We start from the raw sequence: 27,750 nt of genomic DNA, 5'->3' as shown, positions 1-27,750 counted from the left end.
AAAGAGTTTAACAAGAGAATAAAAAGGCAAATTGTGGAGTGTAAATGAAGATAATTGTAATATTTTTAACCAATAAAAGATTATGTCTGAAATATATAAAGAATTACCTTAAATCAATAAGAGAAAACAGGAAAAACTTGAATAGCTACTTCCCTAAAAGATTTCATAGGGTTAATAAACAAATGAAAATGGGAAATGCTAATTGAAAGCGTAGCAGAGTCATCCCATGCTCCTAACAGATCAGCAGGGAGAATGTGGAGGAAAGGGAGCTCTCATACACTGCTAAATGAAAATTGGCATAACTGTTTTGGAAAAAGCAGTAGTCAAGAGGGATCCTTCTGTGAGATCATGCCTCTGCCCTGCGTAGGATTCCTCAGTAGCTTTTCAATTAATTTTTTTTTTGTTTTTTTTTTGTTTTTTTTTTTTTGAGACGGAGTCTTGCTCTGTCACCCAGGCTGGAGTGCAGTGGCCAGATCTCAGCTCACTGCAAGCTCTGCCTCCCGGGTTTACGCCATTCTCCTGCCTCAGCCTCCCGAGTAGCTGGGACTACAGGCGCCAGCCACCTCACCTGGCTAGTTTTTTGTATTTTTTAGTAGAGACGGGGTTTCACCGGGTTAGCCAGGATGGTCTCGATCTCCTGACCTCGTGATCCGCCCGTCTCGGCCTCCCAAAGTGCTGGGATTATAGGCTTGAGCCACTGCGCCCAGCCCAGCTTTCCAATTTAGATAATTCCTTAGTGGGACCTACTTTCCCAGTATTCTAAAGTTTCCTTATGAGAGAGCCCCATCTAATGCCATGACACATAGTAGGATGCCTTCTTTCATTGCCAGCACTTCATTCTTTTTCCCGCACTGTTTTTCTTCATAACACTTTCAACCTCTTGGCACGTGCTTGGTTTGTCTCCCCTCACTAAAAGTTTATGAGAGGCTGGTCATCGTGGCTCTCGCCTGTAATCGCAGCACTTTGGGAGGCTCAGGTGGGTGGATCACCTGAGGTCAGGAATTCAAGACCAGCCTGATGAACATGGTGAAACCCTGTCTCTATTCAGAATACAAAAATCAGCTGGGTGTGTTGGCATGCGCCTGTAATCCCAGCTACTTGGGAGGCTGAGGCAGGAGAATCACTTTAACCCCAGGAGGTGGAGGTTGCAGTGAGCCGAGATGGCACCACTGCACTCCAGCCTGGGTGACAGAGCGAGACTCTGTCTCAGAAAAAAAAAAAAAGTTTTTATCAGAGCAGTGTCTTTGTTTTGCACCCTGCTGTATATATCCTGATTCTAGACCAGTACCTGGCATATAGCATGATTTGCATTTTTAAAAAGAGCAAGTAAAAAGGACTTGGGGGAGAGTAGCTTTTACTTTCATGTCGGCTTATTCTCAGTGATTTTTATTTACTGTCATGGGATATAAGTATTTATTTAAAATTTTTATTTAAATACCTTATGTCAGCATGAACTAGATTTCTTCAGTTAGATTTATAGATATGTGTTGTTTCTAGAATACTTCTAATTGACTTGGACTCTTACTGTAATGTTGGAAATTTACAGACCCATAACCCTTATTAATAAATTGGAGAGGCCGGGCGCGTGGCTCATGCCTGTAATCCCAGCACTTTGGAAGGCTGAGGCGGGCAGATCACGAGGTCAGGAGATTGAGACCATCCTGGCTGACACGGTGAAACCCCATCTCTACTAAAAATACAAAAAAATTAGCCGGGCGTGGTGGCGGGCACCTGTGGTCCCAGCTACTCAGGAGGCGGAACTTGCAGTGAGCTGAGATCGCACCACTCCACTTCAGCCTGGGCGACAGAGTGAGACTCCATCTCAAAAAAAATAAATAAATTGGAGAAATATGGAGGTTACTAAATACAGTTGAAATAATATATAGATATTGCATAAAATGCAGGCATTTCAAAGTTGAGTATATACATTCTTATCTGACTTTTTCTTTTGTCTGTCTCCAAGTGGGAGCTGGTGAGGTGGCCAACTTTGCTGCGTATGCGTTTGCACCAGCCACGCTAGTGACTCCACTCGGAGCTCTCAGTGTACTAGTAAGGTAAGGACACAACATTTTTCATGTAGAAAAAGTCATCAGTACCTTAGTTTGTAAAATATTCAGTACCATATAATTACATGTGTTCAACACAATTTACATTTCAACAACCTGGAGAACTTTGCTTTTTACACTATGTAGTAATTGCTTTAAAAAAGTACTTCTGTGCATAGGCAGGCTGTTGATTTGTGGGAGAAAATGCTTTTGCTTGTATTCAGAGCCAGTACTAGTTCTACTTCGATTTCAGTTTTATAAAATTCAAAGTTGCTGGGAATGGTGGCTCACGCCTGTAATCCCAGCACTATGGGAGGCTGAGGCGGGTATAGAAACACCTAAGGTCAGAAGTTTGAGACCAGCCTGACTAACATGGTAAAATCCTGTCTACTAAAAATACAAAAATTAGCTGGGTGTGGTGGTGGGCACCTGTAGTCCCAGCTACTCAGGAGGCTGAGACAGGAGAATGACTTGAACCCAGGAGGTGGAGGTTGCAATGAGCTGAGATCATACCACTGCACTCGAGCCTGGGCTACAGAGCAAGACTCTGTCTCAAAAAATAAATAAATTAAAAATAAGTGAAATTCAAAGTTACACTCATCCCAATATTTATCATTCAGTGCATGTGCATCAAAGTTACACTCATCCCAATATTTATCATTCAGTGCATGTGCACTTTGGTAGGGCCTGGTTGGTAATGAGCAGATTTGTTTTTTTTTTTTTTTTTTTTTTTGAGACAGAGTCTCGCTGTGTCGCCCAGGCTGGAGTGCAGTGGTGCAATCTGGGCTCATTGCAAGCTCCGCCTCCCGGGTTCAGGCCATTCTCCTGCCTCAGCCTCCTGAGTAGCTGGGACTACAGGCGCTGCCAACACACCTGGCTAATGTTTTGTATTTTTAGTAGAGACGGGGTTTCACCGTGTTAGCCAGGATGCTCTCAATCTCCGGACCTTGTGATCCGCACGCCTCGGCCTCCAAAAGTGCTGGGATTACAGGCGTGAGGCACCGTGCCTGGTCTGGATATAGGTTCTTAATTAGGATATACATTTATACAAATTTGTTCTTTATTATAAATTTCATATTGACTTCTTGCAGTGGAAAGATGGGAAGTATACCAGTGTAGTGTATGATGAAGCAGATGATTCCCTAGAAACGTTTACTTTTTTTTTGTTTTTTTTGAGACGGAGTCTCACTCTGTCGCCCAGGCTGGAGTGCAGTGGCCAGATCTCAGCTTACTGCAAGCTCCGCCTCCCGGGTTCATGCCATTCTCCTGCCTCAGCCTCCCGAGTAGCTGGGACCACAGGCGCCCGCCACGTCACCCGGCTAATTTTTTGTATTTTTTAGTAGAGACGGGGTTTCACCGTGTTAGCCAGGATGGTCTCGATCTCCTGACCTCATGATCCGCCTGTCTCAGCCTCCCAAAGTGCTGGGATTACAGGCTTGAGCCACCGTGCCCGGCCGAAATGTTTACATTTTATGATGAAATGTACATTTTTTTTTCCTTGGCAAAAGCCAGAATCTTCATAAGCTCAGTGTTACAATTTGAGTTCAGTGATTTAAATTATGAGTTTTACTGATATTTGAAAAAGAAAAGTAGCTGATTATTTTAAAGTTCTCCAATTTTTTTCCTCCCCATTTTAGTGCCATTCTTTCTTCATACTTTCTAAATGAAAGACTTAATCTTCATGGGAAAATTGGGTGTTTGCTAAGTATTCTAGGATCTACAGTTATGGTCATTCATGCTCCAAAGGAGGAGGAGATTGAGACTTTAAATGAAATGTCTCACAAGCTGGGTGATCCAGGTAAGAAAAAAGTCTCCTTAGTCTTACTGTATTTTACTTTTTAACTTAGTTTTTTATTTTTTTGAGACGGAGTCTCGCTCTCCCACCCAGGCTAGAGTGCAGTGGCACGATCTCGGCTCACTGCAAGCTCTGCCTCCTGGGTTCGCGCCATTCTCCTGCGTCAGCCTCCCGAGTAGCTGGGACTACAGGCGCTGCCACCACTCCCAGCAAATGTTTTTTTGTATTTTAAGTAGAGACGGGGTTTCACCGTGTTGGCCAGGATGGTCTCGATCTCTTGACCTTGTGATCCGCCCGCCTCAGCCTCCCAAAGTGCTGGGATTACAGGCGTGAGCCACCGCGCCTGCCTTAGTTTTTACGTTAGTCAAAATTTAATGAGCACCTAAGGAGAGAGAAGTTGTTCCATGTGGTATAAGAACAAATAGTCGTTGTGTTCCCTTCTCCCTCAAGTCAATCACAAGTCTGTGTTTCTACTGTTCTTCAACTCTTTGCAAATAGCATGCTTATATTGTTGCTACTACTTACTTCCTTAGCTTTAGGCATTGTCTGTTTTACCTTTTATTTACTGCACCTGTATAGTTTTATTGAGCTTATTTATTTACCTTATCATTGATACATAACTTTTATTCTCATCTTAGCCTTTATTATGGTGGTTGTTCCTTTCCTGTATGATTTGTTTTTCCAGAAGTAATAATTATCTTGTTTGTGTAGTTAGTTTTGAATTGATCACTGTACCATGAAACTCTCCCCCAGTTGACTATTCTGCTCTCAGTAATTTCAAACAAAGAGGTGTTCTTTGTTTGATCTCTTTTGGAAATTTCTCTCAGTGCCTTCTGTGTGACCTCAATCTAGGCGGGTGTCTCCAGGCTGCCAGCACAGCAGTTATCTGCATTTCCCTTCAGCAGCATCCTGGGGATTCCCTCAGTTTGCTTTTTCTTAGATCCCTGATTTCCAGAATCCTGGGTGTTTGCTCCTTCATTCTGGTGGTGCCACTCTAGAGGAAACAAGAAAGGGCGTGAAGAGATGAGATTTTTTGACACCTTGTTTATCTCAAAATGTTTTTAACCTATTGTGACCACCTTTGTCTTCTCATTTCTGATGTTGCTGTTGAGAAATTGAACAGTTTATCCTTTTATATGCGACCAATTTTTTGTTTTTGGAAGCATGTAGGATGTTCTCTTTCCCCACAGTGTCTGAAATTTCTCACTGACATGCCCAGAGATGGGTCCATTTTTGTCCATTGTGCTGGGTGCCTGATGGTTCATTTTATTTTGAGACAGGGTCTTGCTGTGTTGCCCAGGCTGGAATGCAGTGGTGTGATCTCGGCTAACTGCAACTTCTTCCTCCCTAGCTCAAGTGATTCTCCCACCTCAGCCTCCCAAGTAGCTGGGACTACAGGCATGTGCCACCATGCCTGGCTAATTTTTTTTGTTTGTTTGATAGAAACAAGGTTTTACCATGTTGGCCAGGTTGGTCTTGAACTCCTGGCCACAAGTGATCCGCCCACATTAGCCTCCCAAAGTGTTGGGATTACAGGCGTGAGCCACTGCACCCTGCCTGATGGGTCTCTTTTTTTGTTTTTGAGACAGAGTTTTGCTCTGTCTCTCAGGCTGGAGTGCAATGGCGTGATCTCGGCTCACTGCTAACTAACCGCTGCCTCACTGCAACCTCTGCCTCCCTCCTGGGTTCAAGTGATTCTCCTGCCTCAGCCTCCCAAGTAGTTGGGATTACAGGTGCCCGCCACCATGCCCAGCTAATTTTTGTATTTTTAGTAGAGACGACCAGGTTGGCCAGGCTGGTCTGGAATTCCTGACCTCAGGTAATCCACCTGCCCTCGGCCTCCCAAAGTGCTGGGATTACAGGCATGAGCCACCGTGCCTGGCCTGATGTGAAAATTTATGTCTGACTCTTGGGAACTGAATTGAATACTCCTTTGATATTCTTGTTTTCTCTTTGTGAGATTCTTATTCATCTGTTTATTGGGTTCTTGACCTAGATCATTAATTTTCTTGTTTTCTTTTCCTCATTTTACCATTTTGTTTTGCTCTGTCTTTGGGGAGATTTTCTTAGTTTTTTCTTCCAGCCCTTCTGAGTTTTCATTTCTGCGATTATATTGTTAATTTCTAAGAGTTTCTTGCCTCTGTTCTTTGATTCCTAGTTATTTTAAAGTCTTTGCTAACTTTAATTTTAGAATTCTTTGTGGGCCTGCTTCTGTGGTGGTGTTTGGCTTTTAGGCATTTGGTTTTGTGTTGGCATTTTTTAATTGAATGCTGGACATAGGATATTAGAAGGTGTAGAGGTTTTAAGTGACGTTTTTCTTCCTTCAGAGAGAACATAAATTTCTTCTGGTAGGCAGAAAAGAATACAGTAGCTCACCTTTACCCTGAAGGTATTGTTCTTTGTTGGGCCTGGTTTCTTTCTAGTTTGCCTTCATTCTTTTTTTTTTTTTTTGAGACAGGATCTCACTCTGTCGCCCACGCTGGAGTGCGGTGGTGTGATCATGGCTCACTGCATCCTCTGCCTCTTGGGCTCAAGCGATCCTCCCACCTCAGCCTTCTGAGTAGCTGGGACTACAGGTGTGTGCCCCCACATCTGGCTTTTTTTTTTTTTTTTTTTTTAAGATGGAGTCTTGCTGTCAGGCCTGGAGCACAGTGGTACAATCTCAGCTCATTGCAACCTCTGCCTTCCGGGTTCAGGTGATTCTCCTGCTTCAACCTCCCAAGTAGTTCCAATGGCAGGCATGTGCCACTATGCCTGGCCTAATTTTTGTGTCTTTTTTGGTAGAGACAGGGTTTTGTCAGGTTGGCCAGGCTGGTCTCGAGCTCCTGGGCTCAAGTGATCCATCTGTCCCGGCCTCCCAAAGGGCTGGGATTACAGGCACGAGCCACCGCACCTGGCTCAGTTTGCCTTTATTCTTGTTCATAGCCCTTAGGCTCTCAGCTGATAGCTTCAGATACTGGTTTGGGCCCCGCCAGCTGAGAAACTGAGAGCTCCAGGGTCTGCTCCTCAGTACCCTGAGACACCGAAATCCCTGCTTAGTCCTGTGGCCTCCTGGCCAGGCTTTCCATTTGGCTTCTCTGACCTTGGCTGTGCACCTTGTGTGCCAGAAAGCACCATAAGGGGAAATGCACAGACATTTGGGCTCACTGCTCTATAGTTCCCTCCTTTCTGGGTCTTGGTCCATTAAGTTCCAGATGCTTAGGCAGCCCCAAAATCCAACTTGTTTTTACCTAGTCCCCTTAAGCTTAGGCCGGTGTTGATTGGCCTTTATGCCATCTCACCCCTTGCATTAGTAGTTGCCCCAAAGGAGAAGGCAGAGGTGAGTGCTGGGCTGATTTTTCTTTTCTCTGAATTTTGGCCCCTTAAGTCCTGGCTACTTTGATGGTTCTTTGATTCCCTCAAATAAATCTTTCTTGTTTGTTTGGGGTTTTTTTGTTGTTGTAGATTCATTGTTTGTAGGTATTTGGGGTGCCAGGTTAGTCTGTTTCATTGTTTCTTTGAGGATATTAATAATAGTTTTTCTTGTTTTTCTGAGGATATTAATAATTTTCTTGTTTTTTGGGGGACGTTTATTTTGAAGTTTTCCTCTGTCTACATGGGAGAAACAGACTTTGCCCTTTTCTGTTTGTTTTGGCTTCTCTCCTGGTGGTCTTTGGCTTTTTTTTTTTTGAGACGGAGTCTTGCTCTGTCGCCCAGGCTGGAGTGCAGTGGCGCGATCTCGGCTCACTGCAAGCTCCGCCTCCTGGGTTCACGCCATTCTCCTGCCTCAGCCTCTCAAGTAGCTGGGACTACAGGTGCCGCCACCACGCCCGGCTAATTTTTTTGTATTTTTAGTAGAGACGGGGTTTCACTGTGTTAGCCAGGATGGTCTCGATCTCCTGACCTTGTGATCCGCCTGCCTCGGCCTCCCAAAGTGCTGGGATTACAGGTGTGAGCCACCGCGCCCGGCCTGATGTCTCCTTTTATGTCAAAGTTGGGCTGGTCAGATCTCCAGCAAAAAAGCTTCCTGTTTCATGGCTGGCTGTGGGCATCCTGGGAGTTGATTGTGGGGAAGGGTTAACACCTGGAGGCATGGTTTACCTCAGCTTCCCAGAACTCTGTGGCACAGGAGGGACAGTCTCCCAGAACTGGGCAGGAGTCCCCTTGCTGCTTGAATGGACTTTTCAGCCAGGCTTCACTTTCAGTCTTGCCTTTACCCCACTTCAGAGGCACTTGGTACCTTTTGGGCACTCTGTGCTGCAAACTGAATTGCTTTTTAATATTTGATCACAGTGGGTGTGTAGGATTCAGCTTTCTTGGATCTGTGTACCAGTTATTAGCCTTTGCTTTCTGACTTAGAAGGATTGTTATCTTCAGTCCTCTCTTTTTTTTGAGACAGTCTCTCTGTTGCCTAGGCTGGAGTGCAGTGGTGTGGTCTCGGCTCATTTCAACCTCCACCTTCCAGGTTTGAGCGATTCTCCTGTCTCAGCCTCCCAAGTAGCTGGGATTACAGGCACCTGCCACCACGCCTAGCTAATTTTTGTATTTTCAGTAGAGTTGGGGTTTCGCCATTTTGGCCAGGCTGGTGTCGAACTCCTGACCTTGGGTGATCCACCATCCTCAGCCTCCCAAAGTGCTGGGATTACAGGCATGAGCCACTGCACCTGGCCTTTTGTTCTTAATTTTGTGTATTTGTGCCTTTAAAAATCCTATTACTGTGTATTTTATTAGTGGAATTTGAGGAAGGAAGAATAAATTCATGTGACTTACCTACGCCTCAGTTCCTTCATTCGAGGATGCAAATGGTAGTAGCTGTGACACAGGGTAGTTGAGTGCAAACTGCTGAGAAAAATGCCTGGCCCACAGTGATACAGTTATTGGCAATTTTCATGCTGGCTTTAATTCTCCATATTCAACCAGAACCCCAGTAGTATCTTTCAGGTTCTCCAGTCGACTTGCTGGTTATTCCAGCAGTTGTCCGCAAATTAAAAAAAAAAAGTTTACCCCTTTTAGAGAAAACTTGATGATGAACTCTTGTTTTGTTTTTTTTTTGTTTTGTTTTTAAAGCATCTATAAATTGTTGAACATTCAAGGCCACCTCATGATTTCTCCTCCCTAGTTTCTGTGTCTGTTCTGATCCCACTGTCCCTCTTGCCTGAAGTTGGCATAAAATGCTGCTGCGACAATGTTGGGGGTGTGAGAGTTTGTGAATGTGAAGCTCACATTCATCCTCCGGTGTGTCCATCTAAGTAAATTGTTGTGGTTGCGCTTCTGCTCGGGCAGCAAAATAAAGCTGATTTTTTTATCTCCAGGCCATACCTTTTCTCCCTGTAGAGTTTATTACATTTTGTTTTGCGTTCTGTGTTTACGAACAGCCAACCATTTGACTCATGTCACTTTTCTTTGCCTCCTCTAGGTTTTGTGGTCTTTGCAACCCTTGTGGTCATTGTGGCCTTGATACTAATCTTCGCGGTGGGTCCTCGCCATGGACAGACAAACATTCTTGTGTACATAACAATCTGCTCTGTGATCGGCGCCTTTTCAGTGTCCTGTGTGAAGGGCCTGGGCATTGCTCTCAAGGAGCTGTTTGCTGGAAAGCCTGTGCTGCGGCATCCCCTGGCTTGGGTTCTGCTGCTGAGCCTCATCGTCTGCGTGAGCACACAGATTAATTACCTAAATAGGGCCCTGGATATATTCAACACTTCCATTGTGACTCCAATATATTATGTATTCTTTACAACATCAGTTTTAACTTGTTCAGCTATTCTTTTTAAGGAGTGGCAAGATATGCCCGGTGACGATGTCATTGGTACTTTGAGCGGCTTCTTTACAATCATTGTGGGGATATTCTTGTTGCATGCCTTTAAAGACGTCAGCTTTAGTCTAGCAAGTCTGCCTGTATCTTTTCGAAAAGACGAGAAAGCAGTGAATGGCAATCTCTCTAATATGTATGAAGTTCTTAATAATAATGAAGAAAGCTTAACCTGTGGAATCGAACAACACACTGGTGAAAATGTCTCCCGAAGAAATGGAAATCTGACAGCTTTTTAAGAAAGGTGTCATTAAAGGTTAATCTGTGATTGTTATGAAGTGAATTTGAGTATCAGAATGTGTCTAAAAAAACATTGTCCTCAAATAATGTTCTTTAAAGGCAATCTTTTTAAAGATTTCACTAATTAGGACCAAGAAATTACTTCTATTTAAACAATGGTAGCTCACTAAAATGACCTCAGCACATGACGATTTCTATTAATATTGTATTGTTGTAGAATTATTTTACATTTTCATTCCTTCTCCAAAATCTGAATGCACTAATGACAGTTTTAAGTCTATAAAAATGCTTTATTTTTTCATTCGTGATGGAAATCTGAAATGTGCATTTGTCATCTCCACTCCATCAATCCCTGAACATATAAGGCTTTTTTATTTTAAAAAAGAACAGTTATCCCAATACATTATCCTGTGATTTACCTTACCTATAAAAGTGGCTCCTGTTTGATGATTGGTTTTATTTTTTGAAATAAGGGAAAACTAAGTTACTGAATGAAGGAAACTTACAAAATAAAAAAAAGGGCGGAAATCACCCCAAGGAAGGATTCTCAGGTTGAGATGATCACCGTGAATCCGGCTTCCTGTGTGCATTCGACGGCCTTCTTAGCACCTCATCGAGCCAGTGCATCCTGCCTGCTGCTGCAGCCTGGCTGGGTTTGTTCTTCAGTTATCCTAATCCCATGATGCCTGGAACCTTGATTACCATTTTACATCAGCTCTTGTACTTTTCAGTATATTTTCATAATGAGTTATATTGTCATTTGGACTTTGAACAGCTCTGGGAAATAGAAGACTAGGGTTATTTCTTAAATTTAGCTCATGTTATAATAAAAAGTTGAAATGAAGTTCTTTTCTAAGTCTGAATGCTTAGAACAAACTTAAAATGTTTATAACATATGGTCTCTTTGTACCAAGTACTTTGCTTAAGAGCTCCTTTGGGCTACTACATATTTTGGTTTCTAGAAAAGGTTTATGAAGAAGTTGATGGAAAATTGCAAACATATGCAGAAAAGGTAGAATGATAAAAAAGGTCTGATGAACCTATCCCCACTCATGACCATTGGTCTTTAAAAAAAAAGTATTGAGGCCGAGCGCGGTGGCTCAAGCCTGTAATCCCAGCACTTTGGGAGGCCGAGGCGGGTGGATCACGAGGTCAGGAGATCGAGACTATCCTGGCTAACACGGTGAAACCCCGTCTCTACTAAAAATACAAAAAAATTAGCCGGGCGTGGTAGCGGGCGCCTGTAGTCCCAGCTACTTGGGAGGCTGAGGCAGGAGAAAGGCGTGAACCCAGGGGGCGGAGCTTGCAGTGAGCCGAGATCGCGCCACTGCACTCCAGCCTGGGAGACACAGCGAGACTCTGTCTCAAAAAAAAAAAAAAAAAAAAAGTATTGGCAGAATTAATTTCCACCTGGGTGATGGGAAGAGTGTTTGCCTGTTCCAGCCTGTGGCTCCTGCCTGGAGGTGACTCGGTGCGCCAGTGCAAGCCATCGCCCCCGAGCCTCCCAGGCCAGGTGCTGGTATCCCATGCAGCTCACCACTGGCTGCATGGAAACTCCCTTTTTCCCAGCTGTATTATTGGCCTTCTAAGGAGCTGTTTTAGATTTTTTTTTCCTAACTGCCTCCTCCCATGTCATTTAATGCTGCAGATGTACTGTATCTGTTTATACACTGTGCCCACATCTGTGCTTCGGACATGAGAACCGGTTTTCTCCCGCGTGAGGAGAGACCTCGTTGAACATGCACAGGTTAATAAATTCTTATTTAACGTTTTATAGCACTTGAGATTCTTATACCTCAAGTATTACATTTTATATCTGGCATAAAATTAAGCCTTATAAAACTTGGTAATTAAATTACAGTACTTTTTTATCCTATTCTCTAGTTTCTAAGATGAGCACAGCTACCACCTCTAAATCTGCAGCAGAATGCTGGCCCCAGGGCTATTAATTCACACTCCCAAAAGCACTTGCAGGGAACTTTTTATAAAGAAAGAATAGTTCTGTTAAGCTTCATGTCACTTGAGTTTGGCAGCACAACAGGATGGCTCACACACCCACTGCTTTTCTGTGCCGTGCGTCATATGCTTCTGGGCAGTTTCCAAAGGCCGGCGGAGAAGTAGGCGAGGCCCGCTTTTTATGGCAACTTGGCAGCCATAGAAAATTTTAAAATTGATGAAGGTTGCAATGCTCCAAATAACGTAAAATGCCTGCCAGGCTACAACATAAAGTGAGTTCAGTTCATCATGCTGGACTTGTGATTATCTGTAATATTCATTTACAATAAACAGGCATAACATTTTTCTCCATTCAGTTAGGATTTTCAGAACCTCATTGCCTTAATACTTTAAAATATGGCTTCAGTTTCTCAAACATGTTCATGGCTCTACTGGTAGTCTAGACCGATTGTTTTTCATTCTGACAGATCGTGTGGACCAGCTCCAGCCATGCGAGCCCTGTGGATCAGGGGCAGCTGAAGGCTGGACTCAAGGCTCCTGGCCCCTTCGTGCAGCACTCACTGGGCCTGGCTGATCTCCTCCTCCCACACTGCTGGCCTCCGCCAGGTCACAGGCACAGGTAACAGAGAGGCACTGAGTAGCCTCTTCATATCCAGACTGGAGCAGCCACCACGGCCATTTTACACCTTATTTATCTGCAGAACCCTAAATATAAAACTAAACCTGTGCTGGTGAGGTGAGTGGTGTATGAGATGGTGTCACGGTCCCATCCCACCTCTGCCCTGGAGGTGACCTACATCCGAGCTGGCCTGCTATGTGAGCTCAGGGTAATCAGAGTTCCTTGCCAAGTCAAGCAGCACAGGATTATAGTAAGTAAACAAACGCAAATAGATCTCATTAGTTTTATTTCTATAACCTTTCGATCTGATCTCACGTTAGATTTTGTCACAACCGGATTTAGTGGAAGCAGAGGAATCAAGTTCACTATTTTCTGAAACACTGACACAAAAAAGGGATGGGAACAATGACTTAGAACTAAGACTGCTCATAAAAGGCCATCAGAAAGATCCCTAAACAAAAGCTAAATAGTTACAGTTAATGGTAACTGGCAAGGGATTTAATACATTTGCTGGTATTAAGTTTCTTATGGAATGAGTGAATGAACGAACACAGCAGCATTTTGAGAGAGAGCTGCCAGAACATCCCATAGAAAAACAATTTTGTAAGAACGTGATGGCAACAATCAGCAGCCAGTATTCTCAGAGTTCCTAATTACCAAAAGCATATACAATTTAGTCTAGAAAAATAATTTTATAAAATTAAGCTTTTAGATTGAAAAGCACCCCCTTTAACAGGTACAGAGATACTGAAAAATAGTCCCTAAAAATCTCACTCAATAGTTGCCGGAGAGAAAGGCATGCCACGTTGAGTTACAGAGTGCAGCGCGTGCCCTCAGCTGCTGGCGAGGGACTGGTGGATGGGCGGCTGGAAGCAGCGCACATGCTCCACTGGTGTGCCCTCCCCGTCGCCCGACTTCAGGTACTTATCCAGGATGGTGATGATCTCGTCATTGAGAATCTGGAACTTGCGAATTCTCTCCACCATCTTCTTCAAAGGCTACAACCATGAAAATTGAGATGTTTTACTATTAACACTTGAACATTCATTCTTTCTCAGAAAAATAGTAGCAAATGGAATTGACACACATAGTGTTCTTTTTGTTTTTTTTTAAGATAGGGTCTCACTGTGACGTCCTGGCTGGAGTGCAGTGGCATGATCATGGCTTACTGTAGCCTCAAGAGATCCTCCCACCTCAGCCTCCTGAGCAGCTGGGACCACAGGCGTGGACCACCACACACAGCTAATTTTTAAAATTATTTTTGTAAGGACAAGGTCTTACTATGTTGTCCAGGATGGTCTTGAACTCCTGAGCTCAAGCAATCCTCCTCTGCCTCAGCCTCCCAAACTGTTGGGATTACAGGTATGAGCCAGCTCTCCCAGTCACATACCATCTCTTTAATGCAATGGTTGGATGGATGAATATATTTTGAATTTAGAATCCCTCTGTTGGCTTCTTGCTGCTGTAGATTCATTCATGTGCACAACTGATAGTCCTGTTCCTTCCACATCAGCAATTAAGAACCTACTGTGTGCTCAAAACTGGGGATGTCCAGATGAAGATGATGTGGTCAGTGGAGAAAGGTCAATCAACTAACACAGGCTCTAGACTTCCAGTCTGGAAATAATACTGTGATGGGGTACTCTGACAGACCCTCCTACTACAACAGGAATAAAGAACGTACGTACACACAAACAAAAAACTTTGAAAAGCATTTCTGGTTCTGCCTATGCAGGTGGTAAGGGGGAAGCCAGGGCCTCCTCGGGGGCACATGCCAACAGCAGCAGTGGGGTGAGGAGCGGCCCAGGCATAAACAAGTGGGACCACACCAGAGACCCCAAAAAAGCCAGGAACCTCCAATTCGGCTAAAGTGGCCCTCAGTTGCCAGCAGCCCCTAGAGATGGGCAGATGCAAATGCACATCTTGGAGGGAAAGCAATCTAAATTAAGTCCAATTAAATAAAGACTCCCAAATAACCCAACACACAAGGAAACAGCAAAGTTTTAAATACCTCCAAGACCTTCAGATACTAGAAGGAAAACATGCAGAATATAGAATATATGAACTGGATAAAGAAATAAGAGATGGAAAAAATTCAGTTAAGACAAACTCAGTTACCAAGAAGATTTGAAGAAGAACCTAACTGAACTTTAAAAAGTGAACTAATAATTTTTTCAGAGTAAAAGCTCAGCACATTAGAGCTGAAGTAAACGAGTTAACTAAGACACGTGAAGAGAATACTCTGGATACAGCTCTGGGAGCCCCGGAAATGGAGGAGTTGGAGGTAGAATGGCCCCTGAGAGAGGCCCATGACCTGGAGCCTGTGACTGCATTGCCTCCACCCCACGTGGACTGTGGACTGTAGGACAGGACAGGGAGAGTCTCTGGGGTTGTCCAGTGGGCTCAATATAATCATGATCAGGGAATGTTCTCTGGCTGGAGGCAGGAGAGACCTGGCAGAAGACGAGAGGCTGAGACTGCCCAACCCACCATTGCCGGAGGGGGTCACTTGGAAAGCATGAGAAGGAAGGGGGACCCAGTCCTAGAGCTGCCAAGGAATAATTCAGCCAACTGTGCATAAGCCTGAAGGCCTCCAGGCTGAACACAGCACCTCGGACACTGGCTTCATGAGATTGAGCAGAGGACCCAGCTGGGCCTGGCTGAACCCAGGCATCTGACTTAGAGAACTGTGAGATAATCAGTGGTGTTTAAACTGCCAAGCCTGTGGTGATTTGTTGTTATGGAAGCAACAGAAAACTAATACAACAGGGCTGGGCGCAGTGGCTCACACCTGTAATCCCAGCACTTTGGGAGGTGGGTGGATCACTTCATGTCAGGAGTTTGAGATCAGCTTGGCCAACATGGTGAAACCCTGTCTCTACTAAAAATACAAAAATTAGCCGGGCATGGTGGTGGGCACCTGTAATCCCAGCTACTCAGGAGGTTGAGGCAGGAGAATTGCTTGAACCCAGGAGGTGGAGGTTGCAGTGAGCCGAGATCCCGCCATTGCACTCTAGCCTGGGCAACAAGAGTGAAACTCTGTCTCAAAAAAAAAAACAAAAACAAAAAACACACAAAAAAACTAATACAACAGAGGGATGTGGAGAATAGAATGAGAAGGTCTAACATATGTCTAACTGAAGTCGTGAATGGCAAGAACAGGGAGAATGGAAGGGAGGCTAAAATATTTCAAAAGATAATGGCTGAGTATTTTCCAGAATTCAACTATGAGGAATCCATAAAGCGACAAACACAAAAGGCCAAGAAAGCACACTTTGACTTCTAGGGAGCCCGAAGACTGGAATAGTTGCCAATATTCTGACAATGCAGATTCTGTAAGACTGGAAGTAAATCTAAGTACCTTGAGAAGGTAAATGGAACACTGCTTTACTGGCCAATTATATTTCGATTCATTTTGGGAACGAAAAGGAAGTTTCTGTTGGTGGCACCTTATGTACTAGGATGAAAAACATTCCCAGGAACAAGAACTTACAACAGAGAAAGTACGCTTTTGCAAAAGGTCCACAGATGGTGGGAGATTTTCAGCCACATACCACATTTTTAATAATCTCATCTTTGCCATCATGTTTCTGAACTTTAAGGAGATGGTAGCAGAAATCCAGCACAGCAAAACGCCGCTGCTGCCCAAGAAGTACGATGATCATACAGCCGGCCCAGTGTAGCCCATCACCGAAGCACTGCCTAGAACAAGCAGCAGAAACAATGGGAGATGAGTGATCCGTTACGAAGTCTTTTCTGAGTCTGTCTGCAGGTGTCAGTGACCAAGCCATCTGCATGACTTACTGTCTGTGCCACAGTCACCTTCCACAGCCAGGAGGAGAATGCCGGGCAGCAGGTGGCTGTTCCCTGGTTTTGGTAGATACCTTTTTTGGGATCTTCTGGTGTGCTGCTTCCTAACCCTTTTTAGATCATATCCCCTCTGTGATGAATGACTTTACAGACCTCCCACCTAGAAAAATGAATGTCCACGTGCAAACAATTGCCGTGGGTTCAGAGACTCCCTGAATACTAAGGTCCTGAGCCAGCTCCTTGGCATCAAGTAAGAATTCCCACTATAGGAGGCTTAAAAGCAGCTCAGTGAGTTTCTGGTCCACTTCCTGAGCATGGCTGGCCACTTGTTAGCCTAACACCTGGACCCTGCCCTAAGCCCCTCCCCTCCCCTGGGGCTTTGTCCTGCTCTGAGCACACACTTACTCGACTGTGAACTCGTGTGTCCCCACAGGAATGCAGTAGACAAACTGCATGGCACTCCACAGTCTGTGAAACTCCACACACTCGTCAACGTGCATGACCCCATTGCTGGGCAGAGGCCCGCGCCAGATGGGGTCATCCAGAAAGCTCCGGATCCGTGTCAGGATGACCTCAAACATGGACAGGCCACAGCAGAGGCGCTCCTTTGTCAGCAGGTCCCCCTCTCTCGCGATGGCAATTTGCTGCAGAAAGGACAAGCAGTGGAAGGCTGTGGGCCTCCAGGCATCCAGCTACTCCATATCCTCTATGTCTTTTTTCTTTTGAGACAGGGTCTTGCTCTGCTGCCTAGGTTGGAGTGCAGTGGCACAACCACAGCTCACTGCAGCCTTGACTTCCCTGGCTCAGGCGACCAGGCGTATGCCACCACGCCTGGATAATATTTGTACTTTCTGTAGAGACGGAGTTTCGCCACATTGCCCAGGCTGGTCTTGAACTCCTGTCTTGGCCTCCCAAAGTGCTGGGAAGACAGGAATGAACCACGGCACCCAGCCTTGGGAAAATGTTTTGGGTGGAGGGGGTGGGTCTCCTGGCCTCTAGTGTGGAAGCCAGGGATGCTGCCAAACAGCCTGCAATGCAGAGGAGGCCCAAGTCCCCACCATCGAGTTACCTGGTCCAAAATGGCTGAGAAGCCCTGACTTGGCATACGCAGCTGGATCGCTGTAGAACTCTACCCTGACACCTGGCCTCGTGGCCTAATAACCCCTGTGAGAAAGACTTCTTCACGAAGGGCTGGACCGTAAAAGTGACGTCTTCTGTGTAAGTCTTACGTGCCAGCTGATGTGCTAAGCCCTTTCCAGGCGTTAGCTCATCTGAACCCCCCCACCACCCAGGGAAGCAGTCCAGGCACGCGCCCCACTTGCAACACTGAGGCCTGAGCGGCCGCGCAGCCACCGGACTTCACGATGCCTTCCAGTCTGGCTCCCAACCAGGCCACCTGGCCTGGCATGGATGCCCAGCTTGCAACAGCCTCCGCCATCATAGCACACGTTACCTGAGGGGTCCCCAGTCTTTCGATCAGTGGGACAAGATGCAGCGGGGCATACTTGGATTCCAGTCTTTTCATTTTGGCATCAAGTCTCTCCCCCTCTGCAGTAGAAAAAATACTTTACTTTATTCTGCTCCTTTGTATGAAACAGTAATTGCAAAGGTTTAAATTTGTTTAAAAAACAAAAGATTTTTAAGTTAATATGGATACAGATTCTCTTTGGAAATTATTTTACAGAACTGGCTCATTTAATATTTTAATTCAAGCTAGCTGGACCGATTTTTTGCTCAATATTCACTTTTCATTTATTTAACATTCCAAATGTAACTGAAAGCAGAAAACAGCACAATGAGCCTCTGTGCCCATCACCCACTACAGTTACCAAGTCACGGCCACTCTGTTTCCTCTACACCCAACCCCATCACCCACTACAGTTACCAAGTCACGGCCACTCTGTTTCCTCTACACCCAACCCCCATCACCCACTACAATTACCAACTCACGGCCACTCTGTTTCCTCTACACCCAACCCCCATCACCCACTACAGTTACCAAGTCACGGCCACTCTGTTTCCTCTACACCCAACCCCATCACCCACTACAATTACCAACTCACGGCCACTCTGTTTCCTCTACACCCAACCCCATCACCCACTACAGTTACCAACTCACGGCCACTCTGTTTCTTCTACACCCAACTCCCATCACCCACCACAGTTACCAACTCACAGCCACTCTGTTTCTTCTACACCCAACTCCCATCACCCACCACAGTTACCAACTCACGGCCACTCTGTTTCCTCTACACCCAACTCCCATCACCCACTACAGTTACCAACTCACGGCCACTCTGTTTCCTCTACACCCAACTCCCATCACCCACCACAGTTACCAACTCACGGCCACTCTGTTTCCTCTACACCCAACTCCCATCACCCACCACAGTTACCAACTCACGGCCACTCTGTTTCTTCTACACCCAACTCCCCACGGCCACTCTGTTTCCTCTACACCCAACTCCCATCACCCACCACAGTTACCAACTCACGGCCACTCTGTTTCTTCTACACCCAACTCCCATCACCCACTACAATTACCAACTCATGGCCACTCTGTTTCCTCTACACCCAACCCCCATCACCCACTACAGTTACCAACTCACGGCCACTCTGTTTCCTCTACACCCAACCCCATCACCCACTACAATTACCAACTCACGGCCACACTGTTTCCTCTACACCCAACCCCATCACCCACTACAATTACCAACTCATGGCCACTCTGTTTCCTCTACACCCAACCCCATCACCCACTACAGTCACCAAGTCACGGCCACTCTGTTTCCTCTACACCCAACCCCATCACCCACCACAGTTACCAACTCACGGCCACTCTGTTTCCTCTACACCCAACCCCCATCACCCACTACAGTTACCAACTCACGGCCACTCTGTTTCCTCTACACCCAACTCCCATCACCCACCACAGTTACCAACTCACGGCCACTCTGTTTCTTCTACACCCAACTCCCATCACCCACTACAATTACCAACTCACGGCCACTCTGTTTCCTCTACACCCAACCCCATCACCCACCACAGTTACCAACTCACGGCCACTCTGTTTCCTCTACACCCAACCCCCATCACCCACTACAGTTACCAACTCACGGCCACTCTGTTTCCTCTACACCCAACTCCCATCACCCACTACAATTACCAAGTCACGGCCACTCTGTTTCCTCTACACCCAACCCCCATCACCCACCACAGTTACCAACTCACGGCCACTCTGTTTCCTCTACACCCAACTCCCATCACCCACTACAATTACCAAGTCACGGCCACTCTGTTTCCTCTACACCCAACCCCCATCACCCACTACAGTTACCAACTCACGGCCACTCTGTTTCCTCTACACCCAACCCCATCACCCACTACAGTCACCAAGTCACGGCCACTCTGTTTCCTCTACATCCAACTCCCATCACCCACTACAGTTACCAAGTCACGGCCACTCTGTTTCCTCTACACCCAACCCCCATCACCCGCTACAGTTACCAACTCACAGCCACTCTGTTTCCTCTACACCCAACTCCCATCACCCACTACAGTCACCAAGTCACGGCCACTCTGTTTCCTCTACACCCAACCCCCATCACCCACTACAGTTACCAACTCACAGCCACTCTGTTTCCTCTACACCCAACTCCCCTGCTCCCATGCTATTAATATTTGGAAGCAATTCTAAGACATCATACCATTGCAGCTCTATTTCTCAATCTTATTTAACTAGGTTCTGTACACCCCTCATTACCCCAGGTATGACTGAACAGGCACCAAACCTACAATCTGCACTGGCCGTTAGGCTCTCCGGCTGCAGAGCGGGCACCATCCTGACAGAGGGCAGTCTGGACTCCCTGGTGGGGTCAGCAGGCTCACCTTTCACATGGACTCGCGGCAAGATGTTCTGGAAGGGAGCCGCGTGCAGCAGGTCACACACTTCTTCTAAAGACTGGAACAGAGAAAAAGAAGGTCACGCTAGGAAGGGTATCTTGCCACAGAGAGAGATCTGGTGCTGAAAACAAAGAACCTCTTTGCTTTTTTTTTTTTTTTTTTTTTTGAGACGGAGTCTTGCTCTGCCGCCCAGGCTGGAGTGCAGTGGCCGGATCTCAGCTCACTGCAAGCTCCGCCTCCCGGGTTCACGCCATTCTCCTGCCTCAGCCTCCCGAGTAGCTGGGACTACAGGCGCCCGCCACCTCGCCCGGCTAGTTTTTTGTATATTTTAGTAGAGACGGGGTTTCACCATGTTAGCCAGGATGGTCTCGATCTCCTGACCTCGTGATCCGCCCGTCTCGGCCTCCCAAAGTGCTGGGATTACAGGCTTGAGCCACCGCGCCCGGCCACCTCTTTGCTTTTTACCATAAAGTTAAGTAGCCTGTCAAGAGATTTCTCTAGGATGATGGAAATGCTTACGTCTGTCCTGTCCATTCCGGCAGCCGCCAGCCATGCATGCCTATTAAGTACTTGGAATGTGGCTTGCGCACTTGAGGAACTGAATTTTAATTTTAGTTACATTTAATTAATGTAGATGTAGACACACGTAAGACCCAATGTTGAATGCGTGCTCTGTTTTCCAGGATTTACCAGTCTAACAGCTCTCGCCCCATCCTTCCCTGCTAATTTGCCAGCAGGCTCTTCAGAACCACAGTTGATGACAAGATCCCACCACACTGACAGAAGGAAGGGCGTCTTCTGCAAACAACACGGGAGATGGAAGGAGTAGGGGAGGCCCGTCCTGGTGTCCACATCCACTCCTTCCCCACAGAGCCCAAAGCAAAGTTCTGGGCCATCACGCTGAGCCTACTCTCAGGTCACAAACTCCTTTACAGGGTAATAAAAACCACACAAGGTCCATTCTGCAGAATAACGCATATATAGAGAGAAAATGTACCTCCAGGATCATGAGGACAGCAGAACCCCCCAAATCCACCATGAACCCAAAGATGGTCAAAAATAGAGCAACTGCTGTTCATCTTTAGAGGTGAGGGCTCTCAGGCCAGCAGGAAGGGCCTCTTGAGACCACAGTGCGTTCACCACCCCACGGAGCAGGCAGAAGATGGTGGGGCCTTCAGTGCCTCCTACCCTACAGCCATGCTGAAATCTTAAAGCTCCACAGGAGTAAAAGAAATGATTAAACAAAGAAACAGCTATTGGAAAATCAAGAAATACTGACAATGAGATTTTAACTTCTGAGGAACTCCCAGAGATGATGGCAAAACTAAGACCAAGAGGAAGAAAAGCAGACTTTTCCGTACTCATCAACGTCAATCCAGTGCCAGACGCCGGCCAGACGCCATCTGTTCCGCTTCTCTTTCCCTAAGTTTCTAATGCAGCTTCGCACTCCATCCAGAAGCCAACAGAGGGCCAACTGTTGCCATGGCAATGCACAGAAACGGTGCCTTTAAGCTAAGAGATTGTCCCAGGAAATTGCATCCTGCCTGCTTCAAACTCTTGTGGTTCTATAATTATTTATGTCCATGAGTCCTGGGATAGACATAAATACAGAACCACAAGAGTTTGTGTATGTAAAGAATGTCAGGCCGGGCGCGGTGGCTCATGCCTGTAATCCCAGCACTTTGGGAGGCCGAGGCGGGCGGATCACCTAAGGTTGGGAGTTACCAACTCACGGCCACTCTGTTTCCTCTACACCCAACCCCCATCACCCACTACAATTACCAACTCACGGCCACTCTGTTTCCTCTACACCCAACCCCATCACCCACTACAGTTACCAACTCACGGCCACTCTGTTTCCTCTACACCCAACCCCCATCACCCATTACAGTTACCAACTCACGGCCACTCTGTTTCCTCTACACCCAACCCCCATCACCCACTACAATTACCAACTCACGGCCACTCTGTTTCCTCTACACCCAACCCCCATCACCCACTACAGTTACCAACTCACGGCCACTCTGTTTCCTCTACACCCAACCCCATCACCCACTACAGTTACCAACTCACGGCCACTCTGTTTCCTCTACACCCAACCCCCATCACCCATTACAGTTACCAACTCACGGCCACTCTGTTTCCTCTACACCCAACCCCCATCACCCACTACAATTACCAACTCACGGCCACTCTGTTTCCTCTACACCCAACCCCATCACCCACTACAGTTACCAACTCACGGCCACTCTGTTTCCTCTACACCCAACCCCATCACCCACTACAATTACCAACTCACGGCCACTCTGTTTCCTCTACACCCAACCCCCATCACCCACTACAATTACCAACTCACGGCCACTCTGTGAGGCAGGCAGATCACCAGCCTGATCAACATGAAGAAACTCTGTCTCTACTAAAAATACAAAATTAGCCGGCCCGTGGTGGCACATGACTGTAATCCCAGCTACTCGGGAGACTAAGGGAGGAGAATCACTTGAACCCAGGAGGTAGAGGCTGCGGTGAGTCAAGATTGTGCCACTGAACTCCAGCCTAAGCAACGACAACGAAACTCCAATCTTAAAAAAAAAAAAAAAGAAATGTTGATGTAAAGAAAAGCTTTTGACATTTTATCTTATTTCCAAAAAGGGCAGCTGGACAGAAGAGAAAGCAGTCCTAAGGGGTCCCTGACACTCTAAATCGATTCCACACGGCTGCCTCCCATTCGGAAAGCTCGGGTCTCACCTCCCCCACCTGAGGCCGGTGAGCAGACAGGCATCCTCAGGCTTGGCCATACACAGAGGTCATGGTTTGGATGTGGTTTGTCCCTGCCAAAACTCATGGTGAAATGTAATTGCCAATGTAGCAGTGTTGGAAGGTGGTCTGTGTGAGAGGTGATGGATTTCTTACAAGACTGGGTCAGTTCTCCCACAACTGGATTAGTTTTTGTGGGAATGGATGAGTTCCTGCGAGAGCAGTTGTTGTAAGCAAGGCTGCCTCTCATGTTTGTTCTCTCTGCAACACCCACGTCCCCTTCTGTGTCCCCAGGAGCTGAAGCAGCCTGCGACCCTGACAGATGGGCTACCTGATCTTGGACTTCCCAGCCTCCAGAGTCATGAGCCAAATAAACTCCTTTTCTTTATAAATTACTCAGTCTCAGGCACTGCTACAGCAACACAAAACGGACTAAGCAGACTAAGATAGCAGAGCGCACTAAGATACAGCCTTATGCTGTAAGTTCAGGAAAAGTCGCCTATGAATGGAATATTCCCACATTAAATATTTAAAATTCATAACGAGAGATTATAGTTGAAGAGATGCTTCCTAACATGTCTGGCTTTTAACAATTCACAATTATTTGAGGAACATATCCTTAAAGCAAGGCCACCCTGGACACTGGCTCCTTGCTGGCCTGAGACGCCGGTGGGTTCTCCATCTTGTGCCCCTCACACAGTGGGGAGCGGAGCATGGGAGGGGATGCTACTTGGGGTCCCCGCCGAGCCTGTGGGTGGCCGGGACAATGAAGGCCTGGGGCTGCTACAGTCCCTCTTTGAAACCACCTGGAACGGGTCTGCCTAGGAGTGCAGGGATGGGGGGAGCTGAAGATGCAGGTCTGATGGAGGCTGTCAGCTCCCAGGCATGTCATGCCTGACCTGGGACTCCCCTGACATGTGAGCCAACACATTCTCTTTCACCGTACAGGCTGGTGTGAGGCGGCTGGTCCAGAGGCTCAGTCCCCAGAGGCCTGGCAGTCTGACAGCAATGCCCTGAGCTGTGTACAGGCCACCCTATCCCTGTTCTTCCTAAACACAACTCTGCCTTTGCAAAGCTACCGAGACCTGAAGACAAGAGACCACTTTGGGAAACAACATAGGAAAGGCCTCCCCAGGCAGCTCTGCAGACGCAGTGCCGCTCCCATGCACAAGCCAAACGCTTTGCCAGGGCACGTGGCAAACCAATCCCAAAACAAGGCAGCGCGAAGAGCCCCGAGGAGGGAACATGCCGAAGAGGAGCAGCAAGGTAGGAAACGTGCCGCGTCGGGAATCCAGAGTCCTGTTAGGGCAGTGATGAGCAAGACATGCTGTGATGCCAGAGACGGACGCCTGCACTGGCGGGAGACGGACGCCTGCACCGGTGGGATGCAGCAGAAAGTCAGGAGACAGGCCGGTGTCCCCATGAAAAGCTGGCAGACGGCAGGGGACACCACTAGTCAGCAATGGGAGGAGGAGCCCTTCAGCCACTAGAGGAGGGACAGCCGGGCCTCCATAGAGAGAGAAAGAAGCTTCCTCTGCCTCTCGCATTATACACAAAGACCAGAAGGACTGCAAACTTGCATGCAGAAGGCAAAGCTTAAAATCCGTAGATGAGAATGTAAAGGAATGTTTTCACGACCCCAAGACAGGGAAAACGTCTTAAAAAAAAAAAAAAAAAAAGGATACGGAAAGTGCTAATCATTAAAAAAGGGCTACATCCAAATTAAGAGCATTTTAGCAAAAATCACCACCACCAGAGTGAAAAGGTAAGCCACAAATGGGAGATTTACAACATGTGCAGCACATAAAGGATCTGCACAGACGAGCTGTAGAAAAGTAGGCAGAAGAACCCAGTGGGGCATTTAACAGGAAAAGAAACAAGACGACGCAACCAACGGAGCTGCCCGCCTCGTTAGTCACGAGGGAAGGCAGGAGAGGGCCACGTGAGATTCCATTTCCCACTGGCTTTCCCGGTCCAGGAGGTTATCAACTGAGCTGCTGTGATGCACAGGACAGAGGGACAGCCACATGGCACACAAAAAGGCAGCCAGTCGAAAACATGAGCGTCCACTGTGCCACGTCCTAAGAGGGGGTGGGCTCCCAGGGGCTCCCCTTTCAGGCTGGCCTCTCGTGCTGTCCACCATGGGGCACGTGTAGCCATTTAGATTTAAATCAGTTATAATTCAATAACATTTAGCACTCAGCTCCTCAGTCACACTGAGCCACACTTCAACTGCTCAGCAGCCTCAGGCATGCAGAGACCCTCCTGGGCAGCAGTGCTCTTTATACCTTACAGGCACACCAAATAAGTTCATTTAGGTGTTGAAAACATCGCATAATAAAAGTTTTATGATGTTAACACAGAAAAACATTCTTGAGACAATGAACTACAGTACATTTTTGTTTTTCAGTTGAAGGAAACAAATTCAAACTAAAGTCTCAATAGTCACGAAAAAAAAGGTTTACCTCACTGCTGCTGCCACACCCCCACTGAAGAACCCACAAAAGAAAGCCCTCCCCGTGGGCGGTGGGGGAGGCCGGGCTGGGCGGGGGCTCACCAGGCTCTGCTCGATCAGCAGGCAGAAGAGGACGGCGTTCCCCACCTCCCGCAGGTTCTGGAAGCACACCGTCTTCAGCTCTGCGTACTCCACGATGTCCTTCAGCTGGTGGTGGAAGAACTCCAGGATGCCTACGGCGCAGGAGGGAGGTGGGGCTGGGGGACTGGAGGGGCTGGGCCCCAGCAGCCGGGGTCCACAGCCGGGAGTACCTGCCATTCTGACACCGCCACCGAGCCCGGCTATAAGGATGGCCACCACGTCCCATCCCCAGCATCTTCCCTGCGGTGGTAGTTTGTTCACCACCTGGGCACGTTCTCCACACACCATGTGGCCCTGGGCCTCGGCTGAGGCCTCTTTTCCACTCAACCCCGTATCTGTAGGGAAGGCTCTGACGATAGGAATGTCACCACGTGACAAGAATAAAGACTGCACCATCATCCCCAGTGGGGGCGGACAAGGTATTTGACAAAATGCAATCTCTCTTCACAGGCATGGAAGGGGCCACACCTCATCTAAGAAAGGGCATCTAGGAAGCCTGCAGCGCACCCAACGGGAGGCCGAACACCATGCCGGCTCTGGAGCAAGGCAGGCATCTCAGTGGCATCCCGGACCACGGAATAAGGCACAAAAAGACGCAAGGCGCAAATATGGGACAGAAGGCCAACGTTCCCCCAGCCAATCTATAGCTTCGACTCCAGCCCAGACAGAAACCGGCAGCTGACTGCACGATGAATGTGGCATCAGGAGGGGCCGAAACTACCCTGGGAAGAGCCAAGCAGGAGGCTCAGCAGACCGTGAACCCTTGTCCCAGCATGTCTTGCCCGACTGCCCCTTCCCCAAGGACCAGCAGCCCGACACGGCCCCGCCTGCCTTACAGCTGCAGCCCCTGCCCCCACTCCTCCCAGCTCTCGGCACCGCTGTGGGGACTCAGCCCCACTTGGTGGGGGCAGGGACACTCCTGCACCTGTGTCATCGCTGACAAGGTTTCCCTGTGCCACCCTGGGAAACGGCTCCCTCCTCAACATCTGAAATTTCCATCTCTAGTCACGACATAAGGATTGGTTGCATCATCCCAGCGTTCCTCATCTACTTTCTGACAATAAACTGAAATCAGATTCTCTTGAGCCAGGGCCGTGCCGACGGCTACTTCCCCATGGTGGCTGAGGGGGACCTTATCGTCTCCTCAAACACCAGCAACAGCCCTGGGGAGGCTCCAAAAAGCAAAAAGTCCTGGGCACGTGTAAAGTATCTCAGCCACGCTGACTGACTGCCCATCAGGACAGCGCCTTGTCCGTCACCCACGTGCAGGCTCCAGTCACTTTATGACACAAGGCTACTGTTCAGCTGCCCAGCTTTCAAGAAAACTCTGCCCGGTAAGAGACTAAAAGCAGTTTTGTTACGTGACAAAGGTCACTGTTTTATGAGACGATGCTTTTTGACATCACTAAAGCTATTTAACTGCATAGCCCCAAACCAGCCCACAGCAAGTCCTGCGGCCTGTCCTGCCCCGGAGCTGGACCCCAAACCAGCCCACAGCAAGTCCTGCCCCGGAGCTGGACCTGCAGATGGATGGGGGCAGGGGCAGGCCTTGCACCACCTTGGTGGGCCTGTGTCTGAGCCTCAAGCCCCTACAAGCCCAGCAGGGCAGCAGGACCCGGCAGTCGGCTCTCGCCTCATCGGGCCGGCGGTTCTTTCGTAGGGGCACGGAAGAGCGTGGTGTTCAGGGATCTGTTGTCTCAACTCTTGCAGGCTGACCTCCCAGGCCCCTCAGCTTCCTCGCCTGCAGACAGTGACCCAGCACACCTCTTCCTGGTTGTAAGGTGCATTTGTCTGTCTACTCCCACATGGCAAATCTAATCCTTCCCAAGAATTGCTGACTTGAATTCCTTTCTGACCTCTCCACGGACAGCGCTGTGAGCTGCACACGCCCAGAGGTGCCCACACTCACCGGGAGAGCCGTACTCGTGCCGCGGCAGGCGGCAGATTTTAGGCATCACCTCCATCAGCGTCTTCACGTACTGCAGGATTGTGCCTTGCAGCTGCGGGGGGACGAGACAGGCTGCGTCAGTCACCCCACTGCACTCTGCTAATGCCTGTGGCCAGCACACGCCCTGAAACAAGTCTGTTAGCAAAGAGCTTGGTAACGAGGAGGCTGCAGGATCACCTGGCAGGGGAATGAAACCAGCCCTGGAGAGAGAGCAACCATCACCAGGTGGCTTCCCATGACTGAATTCACGTTCTGAACTGGACTCCCCTTTCGAGAGGAAAGCAGTGCCACAG

The 27,750-nt window shown here is 47.7% G+C and overlaps 2 protein-coding genes across 20 annotated transcripts in view; one reads left to right on the top strand and one right to left on the bottom strand.

Annotated features, from left to right (window-relative positions):
- Positions 1–10,715, top strand: part of NIPA2 (NIPA magnesium transporter 2) — a 35,865-nt gene extending 25,150 nt beyond the window's left edge. For 4 of the 6 annotated variants that reach the window (XM_073995247.1, XM_005558914.4, XM_005558915.4 and 1 more), the window contains 3 exons: positions 1,964–2,054; positions 3,683–3,843; positions 9,236–10,715. In XM_073995247.1, coding sequence (XP_073851348.1) covers positions 1,964–2,054; positions 3,683–3,843; positions 9,236–9,870 — 887 coding nt within the window. In that variant the 3' untranslated portion in view covers positions 9,871–10,715. The remainder of the gene's footprint in view (positions 1–1,963; positions 2,055–3,682; positions 3,844–9,235) is intronic. The other 2 variants (XM_073995249.1, XM_073995248.1) reach the window with 1 other exon arrangement.
- A 2,000-nt stretch (positions 10,716–12,715) lies between these two features.
- Positions 12,716–27,750, bottom strand: part of CYFIP1 (cytoplasmic FMR1 interacting protein 1) — a 120,247-nt gene continuing 105,212 nt past the window's right edge. For 13 of the 14 annotated variants that reach the window (XM_045395148.2, XM_073995246.1, XM_073995242.1 and 10 more), the window contains 7 exons: positions 27,419–27,509; positions 25,471–25,601; positions 20,145–20,217; positions 17,710–17,804; positions 16,662–16,900; positions 16,001–16,148; positions 12,716–13,444 (listed from right to left, as the gene is read on the bottom strand). In XM_045395148.2, coding sequence (XP_045251083.2) covers positions 13,280–13,444; positions 16,001–16,148; positions 16,662–16,900; positions 17,710–17,804; positions 20,145–20,217; positions 25,471–25,601; positions 27,419–27,509 — 942 coding nt within the window. In that variant the 3' untranslated portion in view covers positions 12,716–13,279. Of the gene's footprint in view, positions 13,445–16,000; positions 16,149–16,661; positions 16,901–17,709; positions 17,805–20,144; positions 20,218–25,470; positions 25,688–27,418; positions 27,510–27,750 lie in introns of all 14 variants that reach the window. The other variant, XR_012414635.1, reaches the window with a different exon arrangement.

This window comes from Macaca fascicularis, chromosome 7, assembly GCF_037993035.2.
Source record: "Macaca fascicularis isolate 582-1 chromosome 7, T2T-MFA8v1.1".
Lineage (NCBI taxonomy): Eukaryota > Metazoa > Chordata > Mammalia > Primates > Cercopithecidae > Macaca > Macaca fascicularis.
This window is presented reverse-complemented; position numbering and strand designations above follow the sequence as displayed.